Here is a 26,489-nt window from a genome sequence, read left to right on the forward strand (position 1 = left end):
CAAGTTCTCGCTGGACCATAATAATGTACAAATATCATACGACTCATTTTCCCACCCCCTTGCGTTTCTCATACTAAAACCTCGTTTGATGGCGCGAGTCACGACCAAATCGCTTTGGTTGACGACCTCCCCAATCCTCACCAAACATTGTCTCGTTGCCTTTGTCCGTGGAATCGATCTGCCAAGGGGCAGCTTCGACAAATCCGCTCAGGTACTTGCGCGATTCCGGACCCTTCTCAGCATATGCAAGCAGCGAGCCGAATGCTGCATCAATCATCGGTGCAGCAGCTTCAGCAATGCTCATTCTTGCCATTTCTTCTGGGGTGATTTCCTTCTTCAAAGCCGGACCTGGCGGAAATATCTTCTTAGGCGGACCAATAGGACCAAACGGATTGGCATTCGCACGTTGACGATCTTCGAGCTCGGTGATGAAATCTTCACCCTTCATCGTCGCGTATCGTCTTTGTCCGCTGTAAAAAATATCGTCAAAGTCCCGAGAGCTATCAGCTATCTTTCTGCCAGCATCATGCCCAACTCTGTCCAATGCCTTTTGTTTCGCTTCGGGGAGTGGTCGATAATGACCGGTCATATCGCTAGGAATACCACGCGGATAGTATTTGGCTACTGCATCTGGTGGCAGACTATCATTCATAGGCTTGACAGCAGAAGGATCAGCACGATTTGGGCCAGGATATGCACCGGCGATGATACCGGCTGGCAGTTGAGATTGACCAGTGGTATAAATATTCTGGGGTTGCCAGCCATGCTGCCAAGGAGAGTCGGCGGCCATAGGAAGAGGTTGCATTTGGACAGCACTTCCACCATACACACTATTTGATGACTCGCTCTGGTTCCATAGACTTTCAAGATTGTTTGTAGCAGTTCGAGTAGTTGCCACAGTCGCTTGTCTCTGACCTGGTGGGCCAGCAGTAAGAGGTTGTGGATATCCTGGAGGATGGCCGCGATTGGGCTGCTGCGATGCCAGTGGATTGTAAGCACCGAATAAAGGATTGGTTTGTCGGTTGGGTTGCTGCGATTGCAAGCCTGGTGGTGGAAATGTGTATGTTCTGTCTAGGTTGCCTCGATCAGTTGCTGAAAGGTATTAGCCAGTGCCGGTGATACCGTGATCAGAATCGTTTACTTACCTGCTACAAGCTTGGTGAATGCATTATCGAATGAAGATACACTTGCAGCAATGTTGGCATTTCTGCTGCTATCAGCAGCCGCCTTTGAACCTGAGCGTCCACCCAATCCGCTAATGCCAGCTCCACTCGACAAGCTTCGTGCCATATCTGCAGTGACTGTGTTGTTGCCTATACCACGAGTATTTTCCAGCGTTTGATCCTTCTTTTCGAATGATGGAGCGAAAGCAGATAGCTTAGTTGAAGAAGATGGTGTTGGGGTACTGGGACTTCTGTTCAAGTTGCTGCCCAGGGTTTGGGAATTTTGCAGCCTTTTCAACACTTCGACCTCTTTGTCCGTCAAGTTCGACATTGCATGAGCGCTGTTTGCCCGGTTCGCACGTATGGAAGTGTCAGGAGGTGTCAAGTTCTGCATCATAGGCGCGTGAACAGGGCTCTTTGCGATATTCTGAGCGTATGCCATCGAATTGGCCATGTTTAGTGGAGGGGGAGGCGGTCCGCGAGGTTGATAAAATCCATCGTACGGTCTTTGCGAAGCACTAATCATAGATAATAGAGGCTGTCTGACTGCGCCTTCCCGCTGGATGCGGTTTGGAGCAGAGAATTGCGGCTTCGCATTGGGATCGACGAGCGACCCAACTGTGGTGTAAGTGACCGGTTGTAGTTTCACAGGGACTGGTTCTGGAGAATCAGCACCATCAGCAGAAGGAAGCTCTGGATCCCATTCCACCGAGTCAAACGCATCTTTGCCCATTGAAGAATGAGACATGCCACCCAATGCCATGGTTAATTGCGACATGACTTCCTTGGTGCGACCTTTTGTAGATTCAGTGTCTGACACTTCGGCGGGATCAATCTCAATGATGGCGGTTTGTTGCTTGTTCTTGTATGAGGGAGTGTTGAATTGGAACGTATCAAACTGATGGTGCAAACTTGTGAGATCGTCGTTGTATCGTGCTTGAGTAGGAGTTGGATTTGTAGTGTCGAATTGATATTCGCCGTGATTTTCCAAAGACGATTGGCTTCCGATACACTTACCTTCACGCGACGGTGTCTCGCTGATTTCCGATGCGCAGTCTAGAGAGATTTCGGTTGTGGTCGTCGTTGTCGCTCGGAGGTGAGGTTTGTTGTGGGAAGGAGACGCGGAGTTTGCGCGGGAGGAATTGGTAGCTGTGTCGCTGTTTGAATCTGCGGCAGCGACATTGAGGCGACGACCCCTGCGATATTGTCTCGGTCGCTTTTTATGGACCACTCGAAAACTGTCGGTCGACTCCAACTCGGATGTTGAAGTAGCTGGAGCAGGAAGTAAATTCGGAATATGGATTTCGTCGTCGTAGCTATCGAAGCTATTACTGCGAGAAGCTCTGCCACGGCTAACAGCGTTGGAGTACATAATGTCTGTGCGGTGAGAAGAAATTGTGCCGGCGGTTTGTTGACTTCCAAAAATTGGTGTTGTTATGGTGATTTCCTCTTTGAGCGAATCCGGCTGGCAAGAGACAGCTCCTTTCTCCAAACGCAGCAAACTGATAAAATTGTTGTTGCTTTCATATGGGGAAGGTGCGATTGCCCATAGAAACTTGGTCAAGATTTTGGTGAACACCGCTCCCATGCTATCGAACTTTTCGCTGTTTTGAGGGTGAACGTCAAGGAAGGTGTATCAACGATCTCTGGGCGTGAACCGAAAAGAGATATTATTTGAAACAATTAAAACGCATAGATGAACTTTCTCAACCAGACTCACTTCGGGCCTTCTAATAGATCCTGTTCAGGTGGAATAACAGAGTCGGTGCGACGGTATTATGACAATACTTACTGGTGAATACCAACTTGGAACTATTGCGTAAGTGAAGGAGCAATCCGGTCTTCAAGAAGCATGCTGAGGGCCATTTCTTGCATGCAAGTTGATAGAACTTCTCATTACTACTAAAAACGGATGATGTGATCCACAGTCCTTGCAAAAGGACCGTGTGTGGAGAATTGAGCCATTTCAGTTCATAAAGTGAATGAGGGAAGTGACACAGCAGATCGACCATTAAAATTAAAGCAATGTAAGAGTCTTAACAGAGGTGCACCATAAAAGCTGCACTTATGTATCACGTGTTCAAGCATTCTGATTGGAGCAATGCGAGAGCTTCACTTTTGGGTTGTAAGTACTGGATACCATTGATGCATCTGCGGATTCTGCGACAAAGTATCAGCAATGCCTACATTTTGAAACGGTAGAAATGAGTTAGCAACTAACGTTCCAAGTACAAAGACAGAGCAAACACTTTAATGCGTGCGTAAGCATGGAATTGTGCAAAAGGATTGACTTAGGTTGACTGAAATCTGAACAAGCATCGAGTTTTACTTGTCAGCCAACACTGGCTTGATACAAAATCCCGTGTTATTGATGCAGGGAAGCCCTCATCGCGGACTGCTCAAAACTAAACTTATGTGTTCGTGGTACAACACGTTTTTGAATGGTAACTTCCAAGCTAATCATAAAGGATGTATAACAACAATATCGGGGAAGTGATGTCGAGATATGGTTTCGGTGGCTATACATGTGGGGTTAAAAGATCTCCACAGGGATCGGGGAAGCACAGACATTGCACTTGGTGGGTATTTCCCGACACACCCTGCGGCTCCGTTATTTGCACCCAGGACAACAACAGAAGCATATGCAGCAACTTAGGCTGGTTAACAAAATCGGTCTCGGATTTTCTATGGCACCAAAAAATAATGGTCCGAGACAAAATTCTGCGCCAAAGCTTTGACTTCGAATGATTCTTTCGCCAGCAGTGAGTGTTCAGCAACGGATGATTCATCAATCAAACTAGTTCTTGGATGGCGATATCCGGGAAAGTCGTCAGTGACTCGGCGACGGACGAATCATCGATAGCGTTTGAGCCCTTATCCTCTCCCTTCCAGGCTGTGTATATCACACGGATGAACATCTCAATGCCAATAATTAGAGGAATCAGTTGGCCTGCTGAGGAGATATCAGACACGCCACTAATTCCATTCCACTGTATTGTTTTTTCGGTGGCGATGGTGACGGCGGTTGCTACTGCGGTGTTGAATACGGTATGGATGGCTTGCAGAATAAACTTTCGATTGGGCCTGGGCGCAATATTAGAATGAGGTGAGAAGATTGCGGACTCTTTCAGTCCTTGAGAGACATTGTAACACAAATGACAGGGCGATTATTGGGAAGCAAACTCACTTGATCTTTTCAGAATGTTCGTGGGATATGCCAAACAGCCTGACTACCATCAGACCGACTGCACCGAGACAGCACGCCAGTAGGAGGGCGTGTATGACAATGTTCGCGACGACAAACCCTCGAGTGTCAAAGTCAAATTTCAAGAGTAGAAAGCCAAAATCTGGGCAGTCGCCGACACTAAGTGTTTTGATTCCAACGATCCAAAACCACAACTGAAAGCCTGAAACGGCCAACAGCAAGCCAAAATTCAGCAGACTGAAGATTCTTCCCATTCTCACTCGAGGATATCTGGTCGGGTCCCACTGCGGTCTGCATCCTGTAAGTGCTCGCCAAATGAACATCGGGACCTATCGTCAACATCATTAGCCTTTGTGAAAAGAGTTCTCCAGTATAGTCTTTGAGGTAGATGAATGAAAGACGTTTCTGACGTACCAAGTACAAATATCCACCAAAGGTAAGCAACAAAGAAATATATATCTCAACAGGTCGCGTCTTTCCCTCAAGGCTTTGTATGATGGTAGCCAAAAAGGTGGCTGAAACAAACATAAGATTCGACACTCGCATAGAGGGAACGTCCTCCCGAGAGACCCAGGATGCAAGTATACAGCTATACCACTGCAAGTAGAAGCCCACCCGAATGCCAATCCCATACATGTCGGCGTTCCCATCGAAGCCACACGAAGCCATCTTTGTGTTGGGGGTTGCAAAATGTGCGGTCCAGAGATAGTTCAGCGCCACGAAAAGTTTTGACGATCAGAGATTTTCTTCAACGGCATCTTGAGTATTTGCTCTGTTTCTAAGTAGACACCCAGTATTGGCCTACAGCCTGGGACAGTGAGTCAAACATTGTCACATTGGCCACCCGTAGTCGCTTATTCCCTCTCAAGTAGGGCTTGATATCGTCTCTTGCTCGATGTTGATTGCCTGAATGTCTGAGACATATTGTAGGTGTCTAGTTGGCTTAATCACGTTGCGAATGACGGTGATTCGGCGAGCGCGTGACAGAAACATCTTCGAAACATCTCAAAACTCAGGTTACCCAATCAAGAAGCAAAAGTTTCCCTTCAACGTAGATTTGGAAAGAAGCGTAGGACAATAACTATTCGAAGCAGCAAAGCTTCCGAACTCGAAAGCCAAACGCTGTCGCCAGACGGAATAGTTTCCATCGCGGCTGGATCAGCGCGTCGCCTTTGCGAACCTCGCGCATGAGGCAAGCCAGATCGTAGAACCCAAAGGGTACCTAGGTATTAGATATGCAATGACACAGTTACTATCGGGCATGAATGTGTGTATAATAATAGGTAAAGCCGTCGATGATTTCGAGTCAGGTGAAGGAAGGACAAACTGACGAAGGATGTCGTTGCATCGCGTCGGATGTGACGCGGAGTCGGAGCTTTAAAGCCGATGATTAGCCGAGTATTTCATCACAACTACATCCCTCACAGAACCTCCTATAACTTTTGTTCACTCAATAACTAAGAATAAATAACTATTAACTCATCTAAAAAAAGGTTGCAATCTTTGATTTTTAGAGAAAATAACAGACTAAAGTATACGATTTTTAGTAAACGTCATCATATGAGCATAGGTGTTTGGTTGGGACTGCTACATTTTGTCTACGGTGATCCTCCCATGTACGTCCAATTGGGAGAAATTTGTTCGCCACCACAGACCACCACTGGATGAGTGTAAGACTGGAAAAGAAGAGCAAGCCGGTAGTCCCAATTGTGGAAGAGTCTCATCACGTGACTTTCTCGACTCAGTGTACCGGAACACTCCTTATATACGTTATGTCTGTGATTTGGTGAGTCGAAAGATAAGATGTCTTTTAGTCCATGTTACTCATTACTTCGTATCAAAATCCTCGCATTTGTGGTTATAGGTCCAATTCTGATATCATATTTCGCTAGTTCGAAAAAGGGGTTCATAAGACTACACCAAAATCATACTAGCCCAAACCCTTTTCGTAATCATACCCTGAGATAAATGAGGATATGACCTATAGACATTCGCGCTAGAGCAAAACTTATCAACAAGTCCTGTGGAGACTTACCAGCAGCTTCTACGAAGTCGTGTTTTACGACTCTTAGAATGTAAAATTTTACTCCAATCATGACAACATTGCGACTAACATAGTGATTAGCGAACCAAATTTTGATAATCGACTAGCTGCGTGATAAGCCCCTGACAGAACCGTATAGCCGTATAATTAACCCAGTCGTCGTACTTTTCCTCTTGTTCTTCGTTCTACACCTACACATTCGTTACAAAACTGTCAATTACCTACCAACAGCTCAAACACCACCTCAAACACTCTATTCTATTCCAAAATGCCTATTTTCGTCCCCGTTCAGTGCGAGATTACTCGTAAGTCAAGCTCCCTTCACTCATAATCTTTTTTCCACTATGAGACACAGAGCTCTGGGGAGATATCATCCAATTGCTAACTTTCCAAAGCCCTACCTCGCCTCAGCAAACGCTCCACCCTCTCCGAACCCATGTTGGACCGAAAGGTCGCCCACTCCCAAGCCTGGTTCGAAGCCATGTTGATCGTCCAAGGCCAACTCGCCCAAGGAACACACCCCGAAATCCTCGAACGCCGAATCAAAGAAGAACTGAACCGCTATACCTTCGTCGGAATCCCAACCCTCGGCGATTATGAGGAGTTCTGCCCGGTCCAAATCGAACGATTGGAATTCGAGATCATGATGTACTATCGCTTCAACGAGTTTGACTCGGTGCTTCATATTGTAAGCGATGCAGACTCTATGAAGGCAATCAGTAAGTATATATTTCAATTGTTATTCTGTTACAATCTGCTAAGATGCATTGCAGACGACTTGCCGGAACGCGATTTCAAAGGTTTACGAGCCATTTGGAAGTCCGTGTCACAAGAGATCGAGAACAAGTACATGGGCAAGTCGCAATTCATTGGCTATACTTCATTTTCTGACATGTTCGATAGAAAATCGGGAGACCCTCATCGAACTGAAGAAGGAGGAAGCTCGTGCTCGAGCTCCTTTGCTGAACAGGGTTTCGGAACTTTGAAGAGACGCAAGACCTGCAAGCTTCAAGGGTGGTGTATTGTCGTCATTTGGTCACACTTCGCACAGCTACTGGTATCTCTCAATGGGATTTGGGTTTTGTACATTACGTTCTTGGGATAATCAATACAATCAATAACAACAATTTATTCTATTGCCATGTGAACAGTTCAGAAACGTCGTTGTGGTGACATATGATATTTTCGTTCGCAACAGATCCTTTGCTAGAGTTTATCTTGGCCGGATCTCGGCATGAACCTGTATTTGATTGTCTAAGTACAATCAACTGATTCTTGATTCAGATATACAATACACCTGAATCATGTTACGTTATCATCCAAAAGTTAAATCAATACCTCATAAGCGATTGATTTGGTGTTTCGAGGTAAATGGAACATTCGAAAAAAGCGTAAAGCCTACGTGTGCAAAGACTAGTCGAAGAAACAAGAAGGAGCTACATTTTTTCAGACCGGCTATTGATGCCTTATTTTTTGATTCCTTTCAATGTGCAAGTTGCCGCACACTCACTCTAGACAGGTTAGTCATACACGTGAGTGTTCTTAGCTGATTTCAGGACCGGCTTGTCGTGGTTAGCTTAAAGACTGCTGATGTCGAAGTGGAGATTTCCGATGAGACTAATTACTTAGATTCTGCAAATTCTAGAGTATTCCGTCACAACTGCTCATTTATGATGATTTCGTGAGTTTAGTGACAAGGACACAGAGTTCACGAATATGGTATATAGCTATGTGCTTAATCAAACCAAGACTTGAAACGACATCCGACACATATATCTTTCATGAAAAACTGACTCAGGGTGAAAGGTTGTGTCAAACTGCATTCCCGCCTCGTATTTTATACTGACGAAACATCCAGCACCAACAACACAATGCTCTCTCGTCGTCAACCTTGCCCTTCGCCTCACCACCCATATTCATCTCGTCAAAAGAACAGTCAGTCATAGCCCCAGCCCTAATAACTCGTCTGTCGCCGACATACAACAGTCATAGCCATGGGCATTTTTCCTATGATGTTCCTCGTTGGTTTGGGAAACATTCTGGTGATCATGGCTGTTGCCATAGGAATGTATTGTGCGGGTCTCCACCACTTGTTCGAAGCTTCGGACGAAGAGGAAGCAAACACTCGTTCATAGATAATTCTTGGAAGTGGACGTTAAGACAGTGGAAGTGCTGGATATTGAGGAAGTTGTCATGTTCTAGGTCGTGGGAAGGGAATTAAGATGGCAAGTCAGTGATTGATAGAATTTTGTATCATCGCAGGGTTCTTTTTAAATTCCTTAATTCGACTTGCCAGTTGCGCCACACATGTCACTGCGCTGACAGACGTTTGATGATGGTAAGAATACTGTCACTTTCCACCGTTCAAGCTTATTCAAATCGACCCCACATGATGCTGGAAAATTTCAGTAGAGTCAGAATGCCTAACCAGTAAACCATGCTCTCAATGATCCAGCACTTCTCCCTTCTGCTTCAACAATTGACCAATTATTTGAATTTCCTTTTATCGAATCGATCCTTAGTTTTGCAGCATGTCAGCCAACACCTCACTCATTTTCACACTAATAGAGCAAGTGTACACGTGAGTATTCTCGTGATGACTTTAGTACAGGCTGATAGTGGTTAGCTCAACAACCGCCTAACTAAGTGGGGACCCTGGAAAGATCAGATCTCAAAGGTTCAAACAACAAGTTCCAATAGTCTATTATGACGAACGATTGTTCTTGGCAATGTGAAGTTCTATTCCAACAGAATCTATAAGATGTTTGCTACGAGCTTCTAAAGAGTAAACCCTGACGCGATAACGCTTCTACTTCAAAACAAACTAGTGCAATAACACAGGTACTTTTTCATTCCATATTTCTGTTTTATACACCATACTAATAGCAAACCCAGTACCTTTCACAGACGTACTCCTCAAATCCTGAGAACCCTGCATCACAGAACTCCCCGCCCCAATTGATAACATTTGACTTGACAAAAAGTCAAACCGTACGTTCCATTCCAAGACCGCCCACCACATTTACTAATCCTGTATAGCAAAAAACTACGATGGATCCCATATTGAAGTCGTATCTCATATATTGCGCCTGCGTTGTGGCAGTTCTGGTGTTGATCTTTTTCATTGCTATGTTGCTCTCGGGGGCATATTACTTTTGTGTTCATATAAATTGGTCGCCGTCGAGAGTGCCGGAGCTATGGGACGAAGAATCTGATGTGCCGCCGCGTTGTTGAATGAGAGTGGGAATATGGAAGATTTGGGGTTCCATTTAAGCTTCTACTCCATGAAAAAAACGAAATTACGAGGGGGAACTACTAGTTTGACAAAATTATTCGATAGCCAAACTTGATTTGCTTTCGTCTAAATATGGGAGAATTTGGAACTCAGTCTCCTCTTTTGTCACGGAAACTAAACATGTAATTCATATGTATACTTAAAACATTTTACATTCTATGTTCACTCATGTGTACTCCTCTAGTGAATGATGATTGCGTGGCTCAATACTCAAGTGACCCAAGTGATCCAATATCCTCTATATTGTTAGTCATACTTGTATTTCCAAAACCCATTGTTTCTATCTTTTAAACTTCGTTGATAACTTACGACCGAACTGAAAAATAATCCGAACTCAGTAAATTCTCCGTTGCAGCTCAAAAACTTAACAACCAATAAAAGTAGAGATTCTCCAAAATCTATATCGAAGCCGTCACGTTGAGTAAGCCGGCGCAATTTTGCCTAATAGCTATGAAGAATGCGTCCAAGAGTTTTCGCGAATCTGATTAAGATGTATATGGACGGAAATTGGTTGGTAAGCCAACTAGCATTCGAAGCTACAAAATGGTCTTTCGATGTTTAAATCACCATTGTATAGTCACTTCATACCTGATACATTCTTTGCCAGTGGTGTTTGTCTCGTTGTGCACATCGTCAGACGGCGGAAAATCCCACCGAACAGCTGATCTCGCTACGCCTATGTCGTGTTTCACATTTGAATTCTGCCTAGGCTGTCATTTCCAAGGCTTAACTTTTCGATCTACAGATGATTGTATGAAAGAGTATTGTTTGATGTTAGTGTGTTGTTTGCGTGCAAAAGGGCGAGACCCGGTGTTATGGTTTTATGGTGGTTAGGAGTCAAGGAGATGTATACTTTCAGAGTTGGAGGATTGAATGTCAGAATAATTGATTCCAATCAAATGAATTTGAAAAGAAACATTTTATAATATTTGTTAGATATCAAGTACTAAATTCCATAGTGGCTTCTATCAAAACGTCTGAGAGGTTGTGAATTACACCTTCGCTACAACTTTCTGAACACACTTTCGGATTTCAATCTGCTCGCCATACCTGTAATTTTACTTTCAAAACAAGCCTTGACGACGATCTAAATCCTTCAAATACTTTACCACGTGAACTCTCTTCTATGCATCTCGCGTTCACCACTAAACTCTTGTTGCCCTCGAATGCCGCAAGTATTACAACCAACAACGATTCAAAAGCCCTCCCTTTGAAAATAATTCCGCCCCTTCCCTCTTTAATCAAAGTCCCAAGACCTAAACCCCATACCCAAACACCCTACTCGCCATGACTCAAATCACGATCCCAAATCTCAGCCGCACTCTCCCCAACCAATCCCCAGACCTCTCCCCCCGCCTGCGCCAGCCTTGGCACACCCCTTCCCGCGTCCACTTACACCATTCCGCATCCTCCACGATCTTGTACCACAGGGCTGAAACAGACTCAGGTACCAGCCGCAACTAGTCCTCGGTCTTGGTTACCAGCCGTCGGTTAGGGTTACTAGCATAGTAGAGGCGACTCGAGGATCGTAATGAAGGATTCCGATACCGTTCATACGGTGCATCTTTTGTCCATGAGGTTATGCATGCTTGAGATGGAAGAGATTCGGGTGTGCTTGGCGGGTATGAGGCTGGAATTGAGGTCGTATAAGAGAGACCAAATGTCCGGAATGGAGAGCTTTTAGTCGGCATCCGAACTCTATTGGGTTTAGACAATTATATTTATTCATCTACCCAAGATGCGTTCCGCAATTTCAAGCCTGTTTGCTATCTCGTTCCTTCTCTTGCAATACACGCAACCCATATTCGCAGCTCCAGAAATCCTCCTCCCACTCGCTTCATGGGACCAAAATGCGGCGTGGGGAACCAAAAGAGCAACTAGAGGATTGGGAGATAATCTGGATCTCAGGAACGATGAACATCTGATGTGGGGGAATCCTGGCAGTAAGTCGACGCGCATCATTGCATACCCACTCGCTAATGTGATGTAGATGGATCGCAGTTCATGTATGCGAATATGACAATGCACACTGCGACCGGCGAGCTCGTCATTTCGATGGAACGTTTCGTGCATTTACTCACCGGCGTGAAGTGCGGCGAAAATACGGTTTTGACGTTCAAAGACAAGGCGAGCTTCGAATATGCAATCAAAGCCTGGAACTGGGTCAATGAAGATGAAACGCATAGTTTCATTCTTATTGCAGATTATGCAGGCTGTGGTCCCGACGACGTCCGAGTGCCATTCTACATTCATAATGCAGATTACGACGAGGAGAAATTCATCGCATACCTTTACGGCAAAGAAATTCCATGGAAACAAGCAGCACACACATTCGACCTGGACTATGGAACTGCCACTTTGGTGCAGACACCCAGTCGTCTTAGCCGTAGAATCGGACCGGATGTCACGTACAGCAAGGACGTGAGTATCGATATCGCACATAACCTCAATGGCAACATCTATACACACGGCTCCAAAGCGTCTGGCTTTCTCGTAAAGCTGGACTGTACGGACTGTGGGCTGGCCGGGAAGCTCACTCTTGGTGGCCGCATAAAAGTAGACGCTACATCTGTCTCCGAACTTTCGGTTTCCCTCACGCCTCAAGACGTGTCTGCCGAGATCACGCTTGCACTTCATGCTGAAGGCAAGAGTTCTGCGTCCATCAATTACGAGCCTACACTTGCGGAGATTGGTATTCCAGGCGCATCATTCAAGATCCCCGGTGGTGTCGCTGAGGTTGGAATATTCGTAGAAGCAAATTTCGGGTTCGAGCTGGGAAGTTGGGAAGGCGATGCAACGATGACTTATGGAGTTACAGCAGCGATTAGTAACGCAGCTCGATTCAAAATTGATCTCGCTAACAACAACGCTGTTGACTTCGATGGTTGGAAACCATCATTTGCTCAAAAGCCATTTGATGTCAATGCCAAAGCCTCTATTGAAGCGTCTGTTTATAACGCCATCGGCCTTGTTGCGAAAGTAGAAGTTTTGAGTGAAGGTTATGAAGTCGCTCTTACGCTCAAGAGTCCTGAGTTGGCCACAAAGCTCACGACACTGACGAACAGTAAGGGTGTTTGCGGAACGAAGAAGAAGGTGGGTGTGAGCGTTGACGCGGAGTTGAAAGCCAGTGTTGAGGTTTCAGCGGGTCAAATTGGGAAGGGCGGTATTAAAGATATTAATCTCAATCCGAGAAGGGTGAGCAGAAAGAGTGGTGCAGGTTTGGGGAGGAGAGTGAGCGAAATTGTCGTAGCGGAGCGGAGTATAGTGACAAGAAATGTTCCTGGGTTGTCTTTTTCGAAAACGCTTTGGGTATGTACCACTACTCCTTCGACACAGTTATAGAAAGCTTACTGATGATAATACAGGAGGGTTCGGTACCTTGGTTCAAGAACAAGTGTTTGGCTATTGCCTGAGCAAAGTGATGTCAGTCGAAATCGTGTAGTTCCATATCTTTTCCTATAATAGCAATCTGCATTTTATTTTCAAATGACTTCCTGGTTGCCAGCTTGTTTCGTTCAATGATTATGAGAAATTAGAGATTCTATGATCTGATTCTTTGGAGTTACAAATTCTCGGGCGATCTTCAAGCACTGACTACTAAAACAACAGTTTCATGAACGGAATCTCGACACCTCCCAATGATCTGTTCTACGTGACGTCCCGCTATCATTATTCAGAACGGTTACAATAATTAGTAATGTGAACAGAACCAAATAAAGGGGCGGTCTTAGCTAGAATAACTTTTATGTATACATGAACCCTCTCTACGCGAGTATAATAAACTTGCTTTTACCTCGCCTAAGTCGAATCTTTACCTCAAAAGTATACTATAATACGAAGCTATACTTTTACGATTTATATTATAGTAAAGATTCTATTTATTCTCCTAGAAAGAATAAATTAAACTTAACTGACGTTAATCGTCTTAAAGACTACGGGATTATATATTATTATGTTTAACGTTATTTAGCCTTAGGCGCTACAGAAAGAAATTCAGTACGTCCTCGAAGAGATCCTATAATACTAACCGAGAATTATATTGATATCCTCATACCCTAAAATAGTGTTTTAATAGCCTTCAGACATACAATTATATTCTTCTACTCAATCTAATAACGAAGTAGAACTTGTATTTTCCAGCTTCAGCAACTTAGACAGGCATATGTGCACTTTAATGGAGCACTTTAATGGAGCAACAAGAAGACAAATGGACCTCGAAATCATTCATTTCAATTTTCTCCAAAATACGAAATCCACCAATCACAAGGTACTTCTCCTGCAACCCGCTCCTTCTACGCCTGATCTGTACACCATATCTACCAGCTGCATTCTGGGGAAATAGGCGAGAGATCGATAGCGTCTCCTGGTGATCAAAAGGGTGAGTATAGTTCCCTCCGGTAACTGAAATTTGGTTCTTTGAGCTTACCTGAAACATCTCTATCGCTGTGTGCGCAACCCGCTGTATCGAGATACATGTTAGACTATTTTCAATCAAGCGTCGCTGGGCCAAGAACTTAAGGGTGACTGGGACAGGGACGGCGTTTGTTATGGCTAAGAGGCCAAAAGCTAAGGACATGAAGATGGGAAGGTGCATTGTGTCTTGAATGAGTTGTTGCAATTGGAAGTAGGTTGGGTTTGGGGTGAGATGAAATGTTTGCTTGGGAAGTATTTGAAAGTGAAGGAATGTCTTCTTATATGCTTGGCTGATTGCTCAAGTGAATCCGTGTTCTGTGTTCTTTCCCTGTTTTTGAGGTTAGTCTTTGTTGCCTGTTTTTTCTTGGGGCAAAGCAATGTAGTGCGAGCTGGTTTCAATATGCTCTAAGGCAAAGTGCATACTTTCTTCGGCATTCCGAGTATCATTTTGTCCGGCTTACCCACTGAATTGGCTTGTCATTGGAGATTGTGACGAGCAATGCATGCATATTGTGTTTCTCAAAAGATTGCGCCCCTTATTTGATGGTGTAAGGCTAGGGACAATCTGCTCGAGCGGTCCTATCAGCTCCTATGTTTGGGTTTTAATGCGATTCGGCAACTGCGTGATTGTTATGATTGATGTATGTCAAAGTCGTCAACTAGTTGCCGTCACTCTTTTTTCTCAATCTGCTTCTCTGGGAGGGTTGCATCTCCAGCAGGCAAGGTGAGAAACGGTAATTGCGGCTAAACTTCATGGTCTTGTGGTACCTTCTGGAGATAGTTGGCTAGGGGCAAAGGGCTTCTTCGAACTGAAAATCTCCCATATATCCAGAATTCTGTGTCCAACAGCTCGAGCTGGTGACTCGGACCGATCGATTCATGCAGTTCGTAAGAATAGAGCGTGCCCCTGAAGATGTCAGTCTGATTCGGTTGTATACGACCTCAATTTGCACCTACCGTTCTTCGAAGTCATCCGGCAGCTGGGAGGCTCAGTTCTCATGCATCAATCATCTTGTACTCTCTTTGACGTGATGAAAAGTTGTTGGTGTGATGCCCTCGCTACTTTATTGCAACTGGGCGTCTACATGCTGTGCGTAACCATACGATGGGCAACCATGAAGTTCGTTCCCTGCTCAGTCTACGATGAGAGGGACCATGAATTATGGTGTGATGTACCACCTAGCCTTTGATGTAAAGCTTGATTTTTAATAATCTTATTGTGTTACTGATGGGATCAGCATGCAATCGGGGATTTGGAGGCCTCCTTCTGGCACTATACTAGGTAATGGCTCTGTGTTGGTCGTTTCTTGCAACTTCAATCTACGGCTGTTTACATTAAAAGTTTTGGACGGGCGAATTCTATAAATTAAACCCGAAATACTACAAAAATCCACATGCGTGGAGTATCCAAGCTTCCAGTCCCCACCCCATCCCAGTTACACCCTGTACTTTACGCAATGTCTGGAGCGATCTATCGTGAAGGCATACTGCTCAGATTATCCTGCTCTTCAATATCTCTCAACCTGATTGACTTTGTTACAGAACTGCCAGCACTGGACTTGCGGCCAACGCGGTTTATTGAGACTTGATCTCCGGAAAACTCTCTGCGTTTGGTACTACGGTCGCTAAGAGTCTCTGCGGATCTGGCGGCTCTTCGACGAGCACTGAAGGTCAAAGAACTAAGTGATTCAAGCGAAAAGATGCTCCTTATGCTGTGTATAATGCGTTCTGGGAGGAGATTTCCAAAGAGAGGCCGGATGGTTGGCACGCAAGCAGCAACAACAGAGATTCCCTTTGTTGTTCTACGCACATACGGAACGAGTGTCTCATCACATCTTCTCACATTATTCACTGCCATGGCTGGGAGTGTCCCATTCCTTAAATCTGTCAATACCGATCGAGTTTGGGATGATGAGAAAGATAATTCTCCCGATAGGAACAGGTATTGGTTTGCTCGAAATTGGAAAGAAATAACCCTCATCATCTCAATCACCTCGACATTTATTCTCTCCCTTTTGCAGCTTTGCTCCTATGTTCATATTGCCGGTGGCAGCAATCTAAATTGCAAGACTAGTCTACGTAAGAAGTCAAGCTCGAAATCTTACAGAGGTTATTGGTTAAAGCCTACTCGCTAATTGAGAATTTAGTCAGTCCAGAAATTGATATCGAGCGATGGATTCCTAACCGTTGGGTATCTGACTATAGCTCTCTAGATACCTCCGGAATGGCTGAAGTCAACAGAAATTGGGATGCCATTCGGGCGGCCCATGGAATCGTTGCAGTAGATCACCAGTGGGCGGCGGAGAAGGGACTGCCTCTGGCCGACAGTCTTCCCAACGACAATACCAAGGGAGTATATACACTAGAAGGCTATCGTTCTCTTCACTGCTTGGTAATATCTGGAAGTCTGTTCAGTTTTTTGATAGCTTGCTGATCATGCTCAGGTTGTAGTACGACGCACAATGTTTCAGCTGGCTTGAGGAGAACCACTTGACGTACCCTTTGGTCATAGTACTCACTGTATCGATGCCGTTCGACAATCAATAATGTGCAATGCAGACGATATTCTTCTGTGCAAGAGATATAATGTCTCTGATGGAGACGAACAAATGCGGAAATGCAGGAACTGAGGAACTCTTAGGGACTGGGCAGCAAAGCACTCAGCATGTTATTCAGATAGTGAGGCGGCAATAGCAGGAGAAGATAGAGACGGATGTGATGCCCGGACTTCATCCGGTGATGGAGTAATTATTCGCGAATGGCCAGAGTAGAAGAGATGAATTGGGGCTACAATTGCCTGTATTGAACAACTTTCATTCCTCGTTTTGTATTATGGTAGACAATTGAAGGAGAAAAATAATTTTGGATTGCTCATTGATCTCGTCCACCCCTGAATATCATATGGAATTGAACTTCATTACCACTACATAAATCAATTGACCATCCTCGCGGTGGACAAAAGAAGTGTCAGTAACCTACCTACTAATTTTGGGACTCAATAAGTCGACTCCGCATTAAGCGTAAGAAGTCTTATTTACGTTGAATAATTGACGAAATAAGTTATATTATTCTAAGTTAATCCATTAAATGCCGATGTTTTTTCAACTTAATCCAAGAAATATCGTGCTTCGACTACCACTTATTTTGTCCACCGCGAACCATCCTAGACTGACATTCCGTTTTCACCATGTTGAATCCTGAGGCAAAATGGCATTGTTGCTGCTATACGGCGAGCGAAATGCAGGAGTGGTTGGGAAGTCATTGGTAGGATAGTGGAATACAGCCTTTGGTGGTTTGTTTCCAAATTCATAAGGGATTTATTAAATGAACTGATTCTACTACCTGAGCCAGAGTGGCGTATTGAATGGCCGCCGTAACGCTCCGTAACCAGCAACTGTGACAAGCATTTTCCCAGAAAAGCTTCAGTACGGAGAATTGACTGGCCGAGCTGATGACCTGCAGTAGGCCGAGTTCCCCGCCTGCACGACGGTACGCCGGCCGTATCACCAGGGGTCTGTTGTCCCTCTACCTCTGCTTATTTGCCGCATCCTTGCCAATAAGTACAGTGATACACGTATTGCCCAGTGGCGTAGAGTCATCTGTTGGTGACCAACTTATAATTGTGCATATTTGTGCAGGACATCCTATTGTAACATAATAGCATCAAGCAGATTCGCCTACTGTATGAGGCACCAAATTCGGCTTATCTCACATTAATGCTGATAGGATTTTGACGTACATACGGTATTTATCCCGTTGGTTGTGTTGAAAATCTACACCTCTTGAGGCAGGTTGTTCTACGAGCACATCTCGGTATCTCTTTGTGGTTTTGTTGACCCCACATACGGTATTGATTATCCTACACCCGCGACAATACAGCACAGTATCGACGAGACCCATGAAAGAAAACAACAAACCCAAGACCGTTCGCCATGGCTTTTGTTACTTTGTTGAATTTGTTCCTTGCTTTAGCTGTCGCTCAAGTAGTTAGCATCTTCTACACACTCTTTTCCCGAAGCTTGCTCTCGCCGCTGGCAAACATACCTGGACCACGCCTTGCGCCACTGACAAGCTGGTATGAGTGCTACTACGATGTTTTCAAGCCCGGCCAATACGTGTTCAAAATCAAGCAGCTACACGAGAAATATGGTATGTCCTGGAGACCAGGTTCTCCAAGTCTACACTTCGTTTCTAAACTATTTCTACACAGGTCCAATCGTTCGCATCACACCTCGAGAAGTCTCCATATCTGATGTTGAATTTTTGAATACGATATATGCACCAAGACCGCACTTTAAGCGGAACAAAGATTTCGAGAAAGTCAAGGCACTCGGTATCAACACTTCAATCGGAGCCGCGGTTGACCATGACCTCCATCGCAAAAGACGGGAATCGCTTAATCCCTTCTTCTCCAAAAAAAGCGTGTTGAATTTTGCGCCGCAAATACAAAACAAAATCTCTCAGTTAGACGAAATCTTCTCCGTCAGCCAAAACACGGGCGACGTGGTAAATTTATCGGATCTTTACTTTGCCTTTTCAAGCGAGCAAGTCATCACTGTCATGCTCGAGGAATAGAATGCTAATATCCATCAGCATCGTTAATCAGTATTGTTTCGGCCATAAGCAGAATGTACTTGCGAATCCTGATCGCGCGGCAAGCATGGGGAGTAATGTAGCGGGTGTATTGAGGGGCGTTAAGTTCAGTCTTCATTTTTCTTGGGTGCGAACAGTGGTTCGCATGCTTCCACCCAGTTTGTCAGGCCGTTGGATTCCGCAAGGCGTTAAAGATATGTTAAAGTTTAGACAGGTTAGCCGCTCAACGTCAGATCATGATAAGCTTTTACTTAAACACTCTCGATGAGTAGATAATCCGCCAGGAAGTACAACAGGCACTGGACAGTAAAGCTGGCAATGAGAACCACCATTCAGTGTTCGTCGAGCTCAGAGATAGCCCGACACTTCCGGCCTCTGAAAAGACGGTGCAGAGACTTGAGGATGAAGCAACTCTACTTGTCATGGCTGGTACATCACCACCCCAACCACCACCCCACCGCTTGATATTATTCTTAACTAAAAGCACACAGGTACTGAATCAACCGCGAAATCAATCAGCATAGCACACTACCACCTCCTCGCAAACCCAGAGATCATGACCAAGCTCCGTACTGAGCTCTCAGCAAACCCCAATGCAAGCCTCACAGACCTAGACCAAATTCCATACCTCCACGCCATTGCCCTCGAAGCAAACCGCCTCTCCTTCGGCCTTACAGGCCGCAATCCCCGCATCTCCCCATCCGAAACCCTCTCCTACACCAACCCCTCCTCACAAAAAACCTACGACCTCCCCCCCGGAACACCTATCAGCACATCCACTCTCCTCGTCCACACCAACGAGTCCATATTCAACTCCCCCTGGACTTTCAACCCTGATCGCTGGCTCGGACAAGGCATCGAGAATAAGAAGTACATGTTGGCGTTTAGTAAGGGACCCAGACAGTGTATTGGTATGCATTTAGCGGATGCGGAGCTGGTGATGGCGATTAAGGAGATGTCGAGGTGGGATATGGAGTTGGTGGGTACGGATGAAAAAGATGTGAGGTTTTTGCACGACTATCACGTTGCGACGCCAAGGTTGGATTCTTTGGGCGTTAGGGTGAGTGTAATTGGGAAGGTGGGCTAGAAGAGGGTGCGTAGAAGTCAGTGGGCTTCGTTGATCTTACGGACCAGGTAAATTATTTCACTAGGGTCTAGGTACTCTGGAAAATGATACACTCAGGGCTCAGCTCAGGTTCAAAGACGGAAATGGAAAAAAAAATGTCGAGATTCCAATATTCGAACTGCCTGTTGTATCAATCAACGCTTTTCGCAGAAGATGTCAAATGGCTCATGAAGCTCACTTTCCCACCTCATTTGACGTACCACATAAACTTGGTCGAACGTTGAAACGTTGATCCTTCCGGAGTCTTGAGGAGTAAAGTGCCGAGTCCTCGCTCTCATTGTTTTGATAATACCGGCATGAACAGTTCGGGCTAAATTCGCTGCCACACGAATTTACATGCCGAGAACACTCGATTGGCCCGCAAACCCCAAAATGCTGCCGAGTACAATAGAATTGGTATATCTCCGCATCTTGGTTGTACTCTGTGTTTCTGATATAGAATCTCTTTGGTCGCAGGCGATATCAATCCATATTGAATAATCAATGTGTACTATAGCAATTCTGACGTGCAGTGGTGATCGCTTCAGGGAGGCACAAGCCGGTCCGAAGGAAAGTATAATCCAGATAATAGAAGTATAATAGCAAGTAAGAAGACGTTATTGTTAGCGGAGACTTGCTCAGATTATCATAAACTACTTTACATTCTGAAAATATAGAATGTTGTTCAAGACCTTATTCCTGGTATCGTGCATCGCTTCTGATGGAGTGATAGGACTGGTAACAAAAAAGCCGTTCAGTCTCAACCGGCAAGTAAAATTTGATCACCTCAATGAGTGAGCAATCAGTTGACAAGCCGCAATGCATAGAAGAACGGACGGTCCATATCCTCTTGACGACACCGACAAGCTCGAAGAGGCTAGCTTAGCCAAGTTTGAGGCTTACTTGGCCAAGCACCCGAACAACTCTAACTGCACGCTCGAAAATGCTGCAAGGAGATATGAGTGGTATGATCGGACTTTTTACTAGTTTTATCAAGCCACGGTTGTATAGTCCAGCTTGATGCACTGATGCTGATCGTTCCAAAGGAGTGACCTCTCGGAAGGACAAAGAAAGGAATACATCGCAGCTGTTTTGTGTCTGCAGAAAAAGCCTCCCATTTCTCCACGAGACAAGTATCCTGGAGCTTTGAATCGATTCGACGACTTTGTAGCTACGCACGAGTCAATGGCTCCAGAGTTGCATTCAACGGTAAGCCTAGAGACGAAAGCATTCTGAAAAGATTCAACCACTGACGACTTCTGTGAAGCCACATCTTTTCACGGCCCATCGATTGTACATCTGGGCATACGAGAAAGCTCTCCGCGACGAATGCGGATATACAGGGTATCAACCATATTGGAACTGGGCGCGATATGCTGCAGATCCAATAAACTCGCCCCTTTTTAACGGCAATGACTCAAGCATGGGCGGAAACGGACTTCCAAGTGAATATCCCGGAATACCATCTATGAGCTTCAAGCCACCGTACGATATGATCCCATCAGCCGGCGGTGGTGGTTGTGTGACTGAAGGACCATTCAAAGAGTAGAAACCACAAGATCACACTGATATTGCAAAGATACGATGCTAATAATCTCTAGTATGGTTGTTAGCTTAGGACCGTTCGGGAAGATTGTTAATGACTTACCTCCGAATCCACGTGCCGACAACTTTGGGTCTAATCCCCGGTGCTTACGACGAGATGTCAATAAGTACTCTGCCGCAGTTACTTTTGACAACTACACTTATTCTTTGATCACCGAGAATAATAACATTGAAGACTTTCAAGCCAACATGCTAGGAAATGCTAGCAGGAACGACTGGGGAGTGCATATGGGCGGGCAGTACGTTGAATTCTCTCGAATAGATCATGTTTCATCAACTAACAGGTTGTAGCTATACGATTGGCGGAGATCCTGGAGGCGTAAGTGTTTCGAATTCTTTTTTCTCCTCAGGAAACCAGTCGCGTATCATGATCCTTCAAGCTGACCATACGTTTCCGTGATCGTAGGACTTCTACTCATCTCCTGGCGACCCTGTTTTCTACTTCCATCATGGTATGATTGATCGAATCTGGTGGATTTGGAAGATGCAAGATCCCGAAAATAGAATGAATGTCCTCTCTGGGAATCCAAGCAAGGGTGACACCGTCGATTTGAAGTGGACGGCCCCGAAATCCAAGACGTGGGATATGATGAATCCCATTGGAGGGAACAATGGCGATTTCTGTTACATCTATGTCTAGATAACAAAGCCAACATGTCTTATTGGTAGGGAGTCCTGGAAAATGACATAGAAATTGATATGAAAATGATGAACACAATTCCTCAGGTGTGTGAACAGCTGGAGCAGCTGAAGAACAGGCTCTGGTGGTCCGTGCATTGTGTCGGTGTCGCCCTGGGTGATTCTAAATTCACACCTTTGCGTTTGCTGCCCCCACATCGTATTTTCTGGTGGAGACGCCGACCGACGACACCTCATGTCGTCCCGTATTTCTTTTCCTAACAAGACAGTGCTTTTCAACTGACCGAGCTTACGGTTTCGCCAGCGCGTGGCTACATTTGTGTCACAGACTTTGAGTGTTTTATAAATGTTTTTTTCAGTATCTGCTAACTAGAGTCGAGAACACTGGTTTGTTAAAACTCCGCCGCACTGTTCTCGTACGGCACCAAAACGGCCAGTCTTAGCATTCTGGCAGCTATACTCCCGGAGGTGCTCTTTCCTAATTGTTTCAGCAAATTCGAGTTTATTGTTCTAATTTGACAAAGGGAAGAGGATAGTCACATTGTCAGAACTCGAGCCGATGCCAAGTGACACGAGGACTTAACTTTAGCTCGAAACCTATTTCACTCTGCTCGGTCCGACTATATTAAGCTTCCTTTTTATATCAGCTTGGTGGCGAAATGAGTTATGTACGACCACTGGTATCTCTGATTCCGCAGTTCATTTGTCCGTCTACATGTTGCCGTGCTAAGCCGACAGATATGTATGATGCAACAACCATTGGTCCGTCAACATGGATCTCTGGATCTAACAGGCTCCCATCATGGTTTCTTAACGCAAATACAGTCGCTTACAGAACCGGCTTCTTCCTGGTTGCAGCTACCAAAGACTTTGCCTCGCTCAGGGTGGGCAGGATACACTCATTTGTAAAAACTATGGTTACTCCATTTCTACAACTGGTATCAAGCAAGACTTTAATGCCTACGCTGCATTATTATCTTCACGGTGATACGCAAATGAATTCCCCGCAAAGTTCTACGTCAGTGGAGTCACTTTAAATAGCGGTACTGCAATGATCCAGATTCTGTATGATGAGACATACTATTCACGAGCCACATTGGCTTTCCATAATAATTCGGACCTAGCAAACTAGTTTCCCCATATGAAATTATTTTTATTTCCTTGCTTTGATTTGAGCCATCACCAATTCACCAGACGATTGAGTTCTTGAAGGCCGATGCCACCATGTTGCTCGGTCATATGCGCATAGCAAGGACCACTTGTTTCGAAGAGTGCCATGCAAACCCAGCAAATGTGCGCTTTACAGCCTCCGCAAGTCATATGATTGCACCCCTCTGTCTTTTCCATTGGTGTCTTGCAATTAGGACAATCTTTGATGTTAAGTTCTTTCTTTAGCTTCTCTAGCGCCTCGTAACCACCTGATTCAATGTCTTTGTATTCTGCACATGTATAGTCGCCATGCCGCGCGTGGCAATAAGTGCATAGGAGCTCCAAACAGTTTGGACAGGTGTGTGCTGGAGGCTTCGAGTTGGAGGCCGACGTGCAGCGGTAGACATAGCCACAACCCGGAGTTGGACAGTAGTGGAAATCTTTAGGGTGGCACTGAACGTATTCATCAAAGGATGACTTAAGGACGGATTCAAAGGCGGTCGAGGAGAGATGGTCCTTCAACTCCGCTAGAGTAAAAACCCCTGGGCAATTCCCTCCGTCGCCATAGCACTGGATTCGAAACCCGTTTGTGCTTGTCGAGGGGGCGGATGTGCAGCAATTCTCAAAGCATTCGAGGCAGTACGTGTGCTTACATAAGGTTCTAACTGGTGTATCGGGATCATCGAAGCAGATTGGGCAGTTTCCGTCAGGTGTAGATAAGGCAGCCAGCGAGGAGCGGATTTCAAGAGTACGACCCCCACTCACAATTGCCGAATCTGTATGATGCTGATCCTTCTCTATGTCAAGGTTCTTAGAAAATTCTTCTTTCAGCACGACGATCTCTTGAACGGCGTACTGGACAGTTTCGGAAGCACCATAATACTGCAGCTGGCGCCTTATTTTGTCCCTTACGATGAGGATATGGAGTTCCTTCTCGATTGACTTCAACCTCTTATATGCTCTCCCATTACTGCTGAACGATGGATCCCAGACTATATTCTCCCCATCCTTCAATACAATGCCGCTCAAAATCCGATCAAGCGTGTTGCGCGCATGAGCTATATCTTGCGTACTGCTGCCCTCAATCTTTAATGTCGTGAACCGCTTTACAGCATCTTGATAAATGTGAAGCCGCAGGTGCTGCTCTTCCCAAGTCTTGCTTTCCGCATCAAGTTCGCCCTTTGTAGCAGTGTAGACAGCGGTAGAAACCTTGATTTTGGCCGACTGGATAATAGCGACGGTCAACTTACCCTTCTTTAAAATATTAATGGGGCAGTTGTTTAGCGAGCGTGCCAATCTGGCGTCTGCTTCATCTGCAAACAAAGCCGTGGCTTTCACCCGCTTTCCCTTGTTTGTGGGGGCGAGGTAGAAGCTCTCGAGTGGACCATGCTTTTCCAGGGAGGACCTGACGACAACGCTGACCTCTGCATCAGAAGCTTCATAACTAATTGGTCCAAGCTTAATGTGTCGGGGCTTGTCATAAGGGGACTTGATACTCTCCTCAACGTCTTTAGGAGTCGCATCGCTGGGCACATCACTCAGGACTATGGTCCAAGCTACAGGGTTAGAATGATTGCGTCGTCGCGTTCGGCTTGGACTCAACTTTGCCAGAGAAGATTTGACAGACTGGCCCAGACATTTGTACCTACCTTCATTAATTTTCTGCGCAACTCTGTTCGCTATTTCACTGCTGCCGAAATTGACCCACACACTTCGAGTAGATTTGTGCCAGGATATGTACACCTTTCTGCAATTTGTCTGCTGAGAATTGACGGGCACTGGAACTGCCCTGAGGGTCGACCTCTGATTTTCGAGCCTCAAAGTCAGCTCTCTAGCAAAGAGCGGGTCTTCTACTTTCACGGTTGTCTTCGGTTCCGATGATGCCGTGGGCCGAAGGATACGGACGCAATCGACAGTTATGTTAAAGCCGAATCCGCGAAGAGTATTAATGAGTGCCTCGGGGGTGGTTTCTCGGACAAACCCAGTAATGCATGCAAGTGAGAAGTCAGTCGGGAAGGAGACTTTCTGAATGTGGCCAACTTCATCGAAGTAGACCGTCGCTCCTAAAAGATTCCGAATGAAGTCGTCCGCCTGCTCTTCATCCTCCTTATTAAATTAATTCTGGCTCCTGAAAGTTTAGCGAGCGACTGCTTACCTCTTCACCAGTCGCTTTCTTTTCCACACCAGAATCATACACAGAGTGCAGATATGGACAAAGATTGTTTTGGCAACCTCCTGGACTCGACAGGAATTTGCAACGAACAATTGACCGAGTATCGATTGGTATTTGAGGATAATCTACGGATGCTACCTCAAGAAGGGATTGTTGCGGCAACGGTATGGTTGGGTCGTGATTGTATCGACACCCTTTGCCTTTATTGCATCTTCCTTGCAAGAAGAAACGGCATGTTTGAACGGGTTTGGCCTCCTCATTGCGAGAAGCCACAGCTGATAAGTTGAGGTTGAGCTTTTCCGTGGTCGATAAGAGTGAAGCTACGGGTGCGAGGTCTTGTATAGTGCTTGTGTTTGGGTCATGGATGAAGTTACAAGAGTCTCCATTTCTGCAGTAACCGTTTGCAAAAAACTTACATAGTGGTGTCATCTTGGTCGATACTATAGAGGCGACGTCGAGGTGGCACTTGGATGTCGATGCGGGGTTCTACCGTGGTTACACGAGTTCTACACTTTTTTGTGTGCAAGGTTCATGAACCGCGCCAATAAGCTCGCGACGAGGTTTCGCGGGCTCGCGGTGGACAAAATAAGTGGCAGTCGAAACACGGTATTTCTTCGATTAAGTTGACGAAATATCGTTATTTAGTGGATTAATTTGGAACAATATGAGATATTTTGTCTATTATTTTAAGTAAATAAGACTTCTGACGCTCTATTCGAAGTCAACTTATCTAGTCCAAGATTAGGGAGCATGTGACTGACAGTTATTTTGTCCTCCGCGAGGCGGGTCAGTTAGCTGATTTGATATATTGGATTACTAAGCAATGCATGAGCAATCATGGGATTCCATTCGACAGAAAGAATCAAAACGCCATGTTCCAGTTTATCTAATTTAGCTGTTTTCTTTTTCCCAACTTGATATAAGAGAGCTTTATTTCTCTTTGGGCATGTTACTGAGGATTCCACTAAGTCTAATAAAGTTAGGTTACTAGTCTAAGTCCACTTATAAGCGAGCTTGAGTTCCGATACATAGGGAGGTTTCATGGAGGAGGGAAGCGGGTTTTGCATGCTCCTGTATGTCACGAGCTCTTCTTTGTAATCTGCTC

The 26,489-nt window shown here is 45.2% G+C and overlaps 8 protein-coding genes across 8 annotated transcripts; 5 read left to right on the forward strand and 3 right to left on the reverse strand.

The window, feature by feature from the left end:
* Positions 1-73: 73 nt before the first annotated feature.
* Positions 74-2,751, reverse strand: GLAREA_12174 (uncharacterized protein; the record flags this gene model as incomplete). The annotated part of the gene is made up of 2 exons (XM_008082956.1): positions 74-1,092; positions 1,146-2,751. 2 exons carry the CDS (start codon positions 2,749-2,751, stop codon positions 74-76), a joined length of 2,625 nt encoding a protein of 874 aa, XP_008081147.1.
* Positions 2,752-3,955: 1,204 nt separating this feature from the next.
* GLAREA_12175 (uncharacterized protein) lies at positions 3,956-5,037 on the reverse strand (the record flags this gene model as incomplete). Its single annotated transcript, XM_008082957.1, has 3 exons — positions 3,956-4,247; positions 4,351-4,697; positions 4,783-5,037. 3 exons carry the CDS (start codon positions 5,035-5,037, stop codon positions 3,956-3,958), a joined length of 894 nt encoding a protein of 297 aa, XP_008081148.1.
* Positions 5,038-6,680: 1,643 nt separating this feature from the next.
* GLAREA_12176 (uncharacterized protein) lies at positions 6,681-7,517 on the forward strand (the record flags this gene model as incomplete). The annotated part of the gene is made up of 3 exons (XM_008082958.1): positions 6,681-6,717; positions 6,808-7,131; positions 7,186-7,517. The coding sequence occupies 3 exons, from the start codon at positions 6,681-6,683 to the stop codon at positions 7,515-7,517; spliced, it is 693 nt and encodes a 230-aa protein (XP_008081149.1).
* Positions 7,518-11,445: 3,928 nt separating this feature from the next.
* GLAREA_12177 (uncharacterized protein) lies at positions 11,446-13,120 on the forward strand (the record flags this gene model as incomplete). Its single annotated transcript, XM_008082959.1, has 3 exons — positions 11,446-11,650; positions 11,698-13,016; positions 13,073-13,120. The coding sequence occupies 3 exons, from the start codon at positions 11,446-11,448 to the stop codon at positions 13,118-13,120; spliced, it is 1,572 nt and encodes a 523-aa protein (XP_008081150.1).
* Positions 13,121-15,976: 2,856 nt separating this feature from the next.
* Positions 15,977-16,600, forward strand: GLAREA_12178 (uncharacterized protein; the record flags this gene model as incomplete). Its single annotated transcript, XM_008082960.1, has 3 exons — positions 15,977-16,199; positions 16,268-16,512; positions 16,565-16,600. 3 exons carry the CDS (start codon positions 15,977-15,979, stop codon positions 16,598-16,600), a joined length of 504 nt encoding a protein of 167 aa, XP_008081151.1.
* Positions 16,601-18,052: 1,452 nt separating this feature from the next.
* On the forward strand, positions 18,053-19,800 carry GLAREA_12179 (Cytochrome P450; the record flags this gene model as incomplete). Its single annotated transcript, XM_008082961.1, has 5 exons — positions 18,053-18,269; positions 18,331-18,626; positions 18,748-18,927; positions 18,986-19,142; positions 19,205-19,800. 5 exons carry the CDS (start codon positions 18,053-18,055, stop codon positions 19,798-19,800), a joined length of 1,446 nt encoding a protein of 481 aa, XP_008081152.1.
* Positions 19,801-20,637: 837 nt separating this feature from the next.
* GLAREA_12180 (Di-copper centre-containing) lies at positions 20,638-22,063 on the forward strand (the record flags this gene model as incomplete). Its single annotated transcript, XM_008082962.1, has 6 exons — positions 20,638-20,783; positions 20,865-21,027; positions 21,086-21,363; positions 21,420-21,662; positions 21,715-21,742; positions 21,830-22,063. 6 exons carry the CDS (start codon positions 20,638-20,640, stop codon positions 22,061-22,063), a joined length of 1,092 nt encoding a protein of 363 aa, XP_008081153.1.
* A 1,178-nt stretch (positions 22,064-23,241) lies between these two features.
* Positions 23,242-25,813, reverse strand: GLAREA_12181 (RING/U-box; the record flags this gene model as incomplete). The annotated part of the gene is made up of 3 exons (XM_008082963.1): positions 23,242-24,767; positions 24,861-25,317; positions 25,367-25,813. The coding sequence occupies 3 exons, from the start codon at positions 25,811-25,813 to the stop codon at positions 23,242-23,244; spliced, it is 2,430 nt and encodes an 809-aa protein (XP_008081154.1).
* Between the last annotated feature and the right edge of the window lie 676 nt (positions 25,814-26,489).

The sequence above is a fragment of the Glarea lozoyensis genome (genome assembly GCF_000409485.1).
Source record: "Glarea lozoyensis ATCC 20868 chromosome Unknown GLAREA17, whole genome shotgun sequence".
NCBI classification, from domain to species: domain Eukaryota; kingdom Fungi; phylum Ascomycota; class Leotiomycetes; order Helotiales; family Helotiaceae; genus Glarea; species Glarea lozoyensis.